This window comes from Triticum dicoccoides, chromosome 6A (assembly GCF_002162155.2).
Source record: "Triticum dicoccoides isolate Atlit2015 ecotype Zavitan chromosome 6A, WEW_v2.0, whole genome shotgun sequence".
NCBI classification, from domain to species: domain Eukaryota; kingdom Viridiplantae; phylum Streptophyta; class Magnoliopsida; order Poales; family Poaceae; genus Triticum; species Triticum dicoccoides.
This window is the reverse complement of record NC_041390.1, coordinates 537,332,736-537,341,927: the sequence shown is the minus strand read 5'-3', so window position 1 is coordinate 537,341,927 and position 9,192 is coordinate 537,332,736. Positions and strand designations below refer to the sequence as shown.

Here is a 9,192-nt window from a genome sequence, read left to right as displayed (position 1 = left end):
CTTCCTCCCTTCCTCCCGCCGCCGCCGGCCCGCGCCCGGAGGCCGACGTCGATGGCGGGGGTCCCTCCTCTCTCCCGCGTCTCAGGGGTGTTGGGGCCCTCAACGCGCGTGGAGATGTGGCCGATCTAGAAGCGGCGGCGATGACTTTGATGACGGCGGCGGTGGTCGGCCCTGCCTCGGGCCACGGGCGCCTGCCTGCGGCAGCTAGCCTGGATCGGGCGGCGGCGCGTCATCGGGCTTTAGATCGGCGACGACGTCGAGGGCCTGGTGGACTGCTCGGCGGCACCTCGGGCAGATCTGTTCTGGCCGGTGTAGCCAGTGGTGGTGGTCATCTTCTTCGTCGGAGGTGGCCGGCAACAGGCTGGGTGGTCGGATCTCGAGATCCATCATCTAGTCCGAGCTGCGAGTTGTGGAGACATGGTTGCCGGTGAAAACCGAGCTGACAGCAGGCGATGGCGGCGTTCTATGCCGTTACCTTGATGAAGGCATTGTCGTGTAACTATTGTCGCCCCACTCGTGCTGCTCCGGGGGAACCCTAGGATCTGGTGTTTCAGATCGGACGATGGTGGCACTGCAGGGTCGTTTCTCTCCTGGGAGCATAGTTTGTGGAGCAGCGCTAGAAGTCAGAGGCAGGAGGTGGAGCGGCTTCGTCTTACACGGAGTTTCGATGGAGATGTCAAGTCATGCCTGACCGACAGGTACTACGCTTTGTCATGCCTGGTCGGCAGGTGCTAAGCACGACAGATCTTCCAAAGACTTCAAACTGTGTCGGCTGGTGGTACTTGGCGGAATGATGCTAAGTTGTATTGGTGGCGACCTCGATGTGCTCAGATGTTCACGTGTAGGGAGGTGGTGCTGTTGGGCGCCGTGGTGGCATCGACGACAGCTAGACTGAGCAAGGCTGATGCATCAGTACAGTTCCGAAGATGGAGCGGTTCAGTTGGCGGGGGCCTCTGAGAGCGCGCTAGACCGGTGTGTGCCCCAGACCCGACAAGTGGCTAGGTTGGGGCCTCAGGTCTTGGATGTTAGGCTTAACTGCGAGGTCTGCGATATTAGGCCCGGACTATTAGCATCCCTTCATCAACTGATATGAGTAGCGACAGATGTTGCCTAGACGATGACTTCAAACTTAATGTTGTATTTCTTTGTAAGGATTTTTGTGAGTAATTAATAAAGTGGCTGCATGCATCATCCAGATGCAGAGGCCGGGAGTCTTTCTCTTTTTCTATTTTTTTAAATTCCAAGATATGAGAATTAAAAGACCAGTTTACATCGAAGTTCAGTGGGATGAAGTTATATAATTAGCTTGGAATTACTACGGTTTGTCTGCTGGTTCACTTTTCATAAATTCTCCTCTGGTTCAGTTAGCTGATGGACAATTTTTTATAACAGAAACTAACTTTACATACATCACACATGTAAAAAAAATAGTACGCCATAAGGTTTTTCAGTTAATTAGTGTGCACACCGCAAGAGAACATAAGTCAACATATACTAAAAGTAAAAAAAAAAATCCTGGAACTCATAATATGAGTAATCTGTACGAACTGGAACTGAAGCGCTTTGAACAACAAAACATCTGCATGCAAGACCAGAAGATTGGAATCTAGTTTCTCTGAGGGCTCGGGTCTCAAAGGATATATAAGAGCATCTCTAACAGACCTCGTATCCCGCTCCGATCCGAAAATAACCGTCAAAATACGGGTCGGTACGGAAAAACCTGCCCGACCAGACACCGCATATGCGTCCGACACGTAAAATTTTTTGCGGTGCGCGGCAAAAGATCTTCCTCGATCTCTAGATTCACGGGGTGGGAGGATGACCCGAGCTCGGTCCCTATCCGCAGCAAGATTTGGCGGGAGGGACATTTCCGCGCGGCCATTCCCGCTCCCCCCACCACCATTACCTCGCCACCTCCCGCTCCGGTGCATCTTCCCAGGCAGTCCTTCGCCACCATGGATGATTCCCTGCTGTCCCCTGACACCATCGTGGTCGCGCACGCTCAATCCCCTCGGGCAGATCTCGTCGCCGGCCATGTTGGCCCCGCCGTCGCCCAAGGCACCATTGCGCCTACCCGCAAGCAATGTTGGGGATATCGCTTATCGGGAACTTATCGGTCGACCCATGATAAGGGGTAAATCGGCCAGTTTATCGGCATATCGGCTGATTTATCGGCCGATTTATCTTATCGGTCTGACAACGGTAAGCGATAAATCGGCCGATTTATCGGCATATCGGAAGATATCTTGAACAGTGCCCGCAAGCGGCAGGGCAACGTGGTCGTGCAGGGCGGGAATCCGGCTGCCACCGCCGCGAAGGCCCGCGCTCCGGGCGCCAACGCCGCTGCGCGATCCCGGCTGGCGGCAGAGAAGGTCGGCAAGGTCTCCGGCGTAAAGCGGAAGAGGACTCCGGCTACAAATAAGCCGGCTCCTTCATCCACTCCCTCCGCCCCGGAAAGAGGTTCCCCGACGATGCCGCTCAACGGTACTGCTCCCACCGCAAGCGGGGTGTTTGACGAAATGGCCGGAAGGTAGGCGTCTTCGGTCATGGCAATTTTCTTTGCTTTTCGGCATTTGCGATAGCTCGTGACTTGTTGTCGTTCACTATAGCGGTGGTTTGAACAATGGAACTGCCGAGTTCGTGAACTTGTTGGACACCAACGCCGTTGACATCGATCAAGCCCCGTTTGCCACATTCGATTACAATAAAACGGAGGGCGGCGTGGATGATCATGGTGGTGAAGAAGAAGTGGAGGAGATCGATGAGGGGGCGTATGAGAAATCGCAAACAAAAAGTGGAAAAAGCTAGAGATCGAAGAACTACACGATCTTGGAAGATCAAATCTTGATCAAGGCATGGAGTGTGGTGTCCCTGCTTGATGCATGCACATGTACTTCTCAAACCGCCAAGAGGTATTGGCAAAGGATCGAAGATCAATACTTCCGCATGATGGCAAAGTATCCCAATAGGACTTCACGCACCTTTCGGTCGCTTCAAGGGCGTTGGGATGCGATCAAGCCTATTTGCAACCGTTGGGAAGCTTGCTTGGAGCAAGTACGCAATGCACCTCCAAGTGAAACCGTGAAATCCGACTATGTGAGTTCGTTTTGACTTTGTTCAAGTTGTGCACATCATATTGCATCACATGAAATGATTGCATCATTTGACTTTGCTCAAATTATGTAGAACAAAATTGCCCAACATAGATACAAAGACATGCATGGAAGCTTCGGAAGGCAAATTCTTCGAATTAGAGCATTGTTGGGACTTGCTCAAAGAGTGTGAGAAGTGGAAGTTGATTGGCAAAGAATCCCCACCGAAGAGAGTTTCACTTACAAACATAGATGAAGATGAGGATGATGATGGCCCAAGAAACTTTAACAAGCCCGATGGCAACAAGAAGACTAAGGAGAAGATGAAGAGAGAGCACGAAGCGTCGAGCTTGAGGGAGAAGATTGATGTCATGGTGTAATCAAATGAGTTGATGTTAGCAAAGACGTTGGAGATCAAGAAAGAGTTGGCCGAGAAGAAGGCAAGGGAGAAGCAAGAAAAATGGCAATTGCTCAAGGAAGAGGGGCTGCGTAAAGCGGCCATTGAAGAGAGAAGATCACGTGCCACTGAAAACAAAGCCATGTCCAAGTTGCTCGCCGAAGAGAACAAGATCATGACAATGAACCGCAATGACATGGACGATCTCACCAAAGAATGACATGATATGGCAAGAAGAGAAATCTTGAAGAGGAGAATGGTTGCGTCGGTCAGTGCGTGTTATAGTGCCGGAGATGTTTTCTCGGTGAGGTTTGGAACCAATGTCGCCGATGCGTTCAGTGCACCAGCCGATGATTTCGATGCAGGAGTTGGAACAAGCGCCAGAGGTGAATTCGGTGGTTCCGATGAACTCCATGGACTCGATGGTGCGGAATGAAGATCGATCAATATGATGCCGGACGTGGTCATCACTTTTGCAAGACCCTCTTTTGCGTTTGTCCTACAAAACTTAAGCTTTTATTTATGCTTGAACTGTGTTCTATTGTTTGAATTTGAACTTATTTGTCGGAACTGATGTCAATTTCGATAATTGGGCGTCTTCGGTTTACGGGTCGACGCGGCGGTGCCCGAGCATACCCTGCGTAGCCGATCCGTAAAAGAGCATATTCACCAAATATTCGTTTTACGGGTCCGTTTTGCGGGGTCTGAGTCTGACCTCGCCCGCGTCGGCCTGCATGTATACTTTTTCATAAACTGCAAAAGACTTATACGGGTTGGGATTTTGCAGGGTTTGCTAGAGATGCTCTAAATGAGTAAGTAAAATATGGCAAAACGGGAACATACCATGCATGGAGTAGCTGTTATGAAATGTCAGTTGTATCATCAGTCCATTACTATCCTCCATGAGAATCAGGTCCAATTTTGTGTTCATGTAATAAAATTGATGGAAGAACTAATGATTTGTACAGGCAAATATGCAACGTTGGACAGGGGATTGGAGATGAATTACATGAGTAAAAAATATTTAGATCCCAAAACCACTTACTGTGCATTATGTGGTGTATTCAAATGGGAATATAACCAACAACTTAAGTGCATGATCGAGCGACATGCAATGAACTCAAACGGTGCTGGCTGAATAGCTCAACTATCAGTTCGCCGTAGTTCCTCCTGAATTGCTGCAAACTACCATCGATATGCCTCGTCCGCTGCATCATCCATCATTCATCTATGGGAAATAAACTACTCAGCACTTGGAACTAAAAAAAAGTTAAGAGTTTGTGGCGAGATGGGATCAGATGACAAGCTAATTATAACTTCAAAAAAAAAAGACAAGCTAATTATTACAGGTACAAATTTTGGGGACGACGTGTTATTCGTCAGACGGCTACATATATAATCAATCAGCAGTTAGGATGGATAATTAGGGATTGTTTCTAGGATATTTTTTGGGGGAAACTTTTAAACTTTTTTTGAGTTGTTGATGTCCGTTTTTGAGACCCACTTATTCCAAGTGGTACTATTAATTTATTCATTTTGAATCATGATAGTACAACGAACATCCGAAATAATAAAAATTACATCCAGATTCGCAGAACACTTAGCGACTACAAGCACTGAAGCGAGCCGAAGTCGCGCCGCTGTCATTGCCCCTCCCTCATCAGACCCGGGTACAACTTGTTGTAGTAGACGGTCGGAAAGTCGTCGTGCTAAGACTTCATAGGACCAATGCACCAGAACAACAACAGCCGTCGATGAAGAGAAGCTTAGATCGTAAGGATCTAACTTGAAGATACATAAAAAAAGACGAAGAAATACCGGATCCGAGCAGATCCATCAAAGACAACCACCGACCGAATTCTGCGAGATCCCCCGAAGACACACCTTCACACGCCCTCCGACGATACTAGACACACCACTGGACAGAGGCTAGGCGGGGAGAACCTTATACCGTCTTCAAAAAACCGTCATCGTCTTGTCTTCCTGAGTAGGACACAAACCCTAACAAAACTTGAAAAACACCTAAAAACGAAGCCCTTGCGCCGGCAAGGGCCAGGAGCCACCGCGCACCCATAGCCCTAAGGCCACAAGAGACGTGGCAGATCGACGGCACTGCTGACGGGAGGCAGAAACCCTAGCCGCCTTTTCTTGGGAGGAGAAACGAAGGGAAGCACGGGTTGTTTCTAGGATTAACGCGAAGCCTTGATTGCCTTCAATTAGTAAATAAATATAAATATAACATATATTGCACTCTTTTTTGTTTGAACAAGTAGATTGCACTCTTGGCCCTGCCCAACCCCAACATTGCTGCTGGAGTTCTTGGTGGATATTAGTGGGATCTCTAATTTGTGTTGCTTAAAAAATCAATTTCAATAATTTAATCTGTATAAGAAAAAGAAATGAGATCAGTGACGAAGCAGAGTAGCAACAAGATGTCCCACGTGGGTGGCCGGCACAACTGTTTGACCGATCTTTTCCCGATCGAACTTTCTTCTCCTCCAAGCTCGCTGCAAGCATATCCATTAGTCTTCTACCGCAAGAAATCATTTAACAAATGGGACGAAGACAGTGATCCAACAACACAGTGACACCGCTACATAACACGATGCCAAACCAGTCTTACACTCCAAGAAATGTTAAAACAAATACAAAGAGGAGACTAATCAAGCTCCTAATCAACCTCCTAACCAGTGACACCTCTATATAAGACGATGCCAAATGTGCCACCAGTCAATGCACACTCTTTTAGCTTCTAGTAGCCCAACCTCTCTTGACCATTGAGAAAAATGGCTTTTGACCTTGCAGCTGCGGCGACGGCAGTGCCATGGAGCTACCTCCTGTACGGGCTCACGGGCTCTGCGCTCCTGTGGCAGGCCCGCCTGCTGCTGGACCGGCTGTGGTGGCGCCCGCGGCGGCTGGAGCGAACGCTGCGCGCGCAGGGCGTCGGCGGCACGCGGTACCGCTTCCTCATGGGCGACCTCAAGGACTTCGGCCGGCTCAACGACGAGGCCTGGTCCAAGCCATTGCCGCTGCGCTGCCACGACATCGTGCCCCGCGTCATCCCGTTCCTCCACAACAACGTCCGGGACAACGGCAAGCCCTGCTTCTCTTGGTTCGGACCGGTGGCCAACGTGGCCATCACTGACCCTGAGCTTATCAAGGACGTGCTGTCCAACAAGTTTGGCCACTTCGAGAAGCCCCAGTTCCCGGCTCTCACCAAGCTGCTCGGCAACGGCCTCACCACCCATGAGGGGGAGAAATGGGTCAAACACAGGAGGATCCTCAATCCCGCGTTCCATCTTGAGAAGCTCAAGGTAAGCGGAAAAAATTGCACACAATTTAGACAAATTTCATTTCAGTTTGTGTGGTATATAATGAACAATTTATTTACGTTATCTTCGAATTTCGCTTCAATTTCAACTTTAGGAAGATTATACGTATATATGTCACCAGATGGAGCTCATGCTTCCGTTAGTTTATGGCTCAATTTGCAGCTCATGCTACCGGCTTTTTCTGCGAGCTGTGAAGAGCTTATCACCAGATGGAAGGAGTTGGATGGTTCTGACGGATCGTGCGAGGTGGATGTGTGGCCGGAGCTCCAGAACCTCACCGGGGATGTCATTTCCCGCACAGCTTTCGGAAGCAGTTATCTCGAAGGAAGGCGGATATTCCAAGTGCAGTCCGAACAAGCTAAGCTCTTTGTTGGTGCAGTCCAGAGGATTATTATTCCGGGTTACCTGTAAGTTATTATGTGATTCTTGGGTTTTTCCTCGCTTTTGCTAATTTTTCAATGGATTAAATTTCTTAAAAATCGCAATCAACGCTAGTCATGAATATTTTTCCTTTTGGTTACACTTTTTTTACGTCATGGGACCTGCCTGATGTACCGCAGATTCTTGCCCACCAAGAACAATTTGAAGATGCGCAAAAACAATAAGGAGGTCGAATCAATCTTACAAGGTCTAATTAATAAAAGAATGCAAGCTATGGAAGAAGGTAAAAAATCCGAAAATGATCTACTAGGCCTGTTGCTAGAGTCAAATATGAAGGACGTGGACGAGAATGGCCAACCTAGGCAAGGAATGGCAATGGAAGATGTCATCCAGGAGTGCAAGCAATTTTACTTGGCAGGAATGGAGACAACGTCCGTATTGCTGACGTGGACAATGATTGTACTAAGCATGCATCCAGAGTGGCAAGACCTTGCGAGGGAGGAGGTCCTAGGTTTATTTAGGAAGAACAAACCCGAGTATGAGGGCCTTAGCCGACTCAAAACGGTGAGTGCTAGCTTAAATTAATGTATTTTGTTTTCTTAACCGCGGAAGGTAACATGACTTTGAAGGTATAAATAATTGATTTTTATCTTTCCACTAATTTTAGGTGACCATGATCCTTCATGAGGTTCTTCGGTTGTATCCATCGGCTACAACTTTTAGCCGAAAAACATATAAAGATATGGACATCGGAGGCGTCAGATACCCCTCGGGCATGTTCGTCGAGGTGCCCGTTCTATTCATCAATCATGATCCAGACATATGGGGAAGTGATGTCAATGAGTTCAAACCAGAGCGATTTGCCCAGGGGATTTCCAAGGCATCCAAGCATCCAGGCGCCTTCTTGTCATTTGGTTGGGGGCCACGGGTGTGCATCGGCCAGAACTTTGCAATGCTCGAAGCCAAGATGGCGCTAAGCATGATCCTTCAACATTTCAAGTTTGAACTCCCACCATCGTATACGCATGCACCGCACACCGTGATGACATTACAACCGATGCATGGTGCGCAAATTAAGCTCAGAGCTATCTGACTAGGTGCACATTTAAGCCGATATTTGGTTGTTCTTAATTATCGGTGTAAACAATGTTGGCTTTTGTAAGATGAACTCTGTGTTTTACCTTTTCATGTAAGCAATATTGGTTTGAGTAAGATGAACTATGCATTTGACTTATCGTGTAAACAATGTTAGTTTTTGTAAGAAGAATTATGTACAAGGCAATAAAAATGTCGTCATAATGTGTTGGATCTTGCTAGTAGGCTTGAGTAACACGTATACGTGTTGTTATGAAAATAACTTTCGACTATGGTGTCGTTAGTAACGTGGTCAAGAATAATATGAGCGGAGGTGTGCATGTCGTCTTATAGAGAAGGTTGGAGTACACAACCAAGTTTGACTCGTGGATATTTTTTGAATAGGTTCAGACGCCTCACGAGAGCGCAGCCTACTCCTATATGAAGAGCGGAATCGAGAGATGAGCTTGTCTCAGAGAACGCCGAGAGCGTAACCTTTTCCGAAACTCCCTAACTATTGGCGATCCAAGCCTTACGAGGTCCATCGGACCCCGAAAACCGAGATCCAACGAAATGTGGTCCTATGAAAGGGGGGTGCTTCTCCACTTGAGTTTATTCAAGTGGGAGTGAATGAGATTGCATGCCCGTCGGGGGCTATTAATAGGCTGTGAGTCCTTGAAAAATGATAAGGCTACCCTTCAAAGCCGTAGGTAGGAGGGATGCATTGGTAAATGGTGGTCGATGAATCCATGAAGACTATCCAAAGGAGGTTTTGTTGGAAATATGCCCTAGAGGCAATAATAAATTGGTTACTATCATATTTCCTTATTCATCATAAAGGTTTATTATTCATGCTAGAATTATATTGAACGGAAACGTAAATACATGTGTGAATAAATAAACAAATACTAAGTCC

General features: G+C 47.7%; 1 protein-coding gene across 1 annotated transcript; it reads left to right on the top strand.

Moving 5' to 3' along the window:
• Window positions 1-6,244: 6,244 nt before the first annotated feature.
• LOC119317751 (cytochrome P450 CYP72A219-like) lies at window positions 6,245-8,579 on the top strand. The gene is made up of 4 exons (XM_037592248.1): window positions 6,245-6,803; window positions 6,984-7,228; window positions 7,382-7,766; window positions 7,870-8,579. The coding sequence occupies exons 1-4, from the start codon at window positions 6,276-6,278 to the stop codon at window positions 8,293-8,295; spliced, it is 1,584 nt and encodes a 527-aa protein (XP_037448145.1). The 5' UTR covers window positions 6,245-6,275; the 3' UTR covers window positions 8,296-8,579.
• The last annotated feature ends 613 nt before the right edge of the window (window positions 8,580-9,192 follow it).

What these genes read in the sequence shown, in the direction of transcription:
- LOC119317751 (XM_037592248.1), top strand. Translation starts at nt 6,276, where the DNA reads ATGGCTTTTGACCTTGCAGCTGCGGCGACGGCAGTGCCATGGAGCTAC. An exon ending in TCCATCTTGAGAAGCTCAAG is followed by an intron (nt 6,804 to 6,983) that starts GTAAGCGGAAAA and finishes CTCAATTTGCAG; the next exon opens with CTCATGCTACCGGCTTTTTC. An exon ending in GCCTTAGCCGACTCAAAACG is followed by an intron (nt 7,767 to 7,869) that starts GTGAGTGCTAGC and finishes CACTAATTTTAG; the next exon opens with GTGACCATGATCCTTCATGA.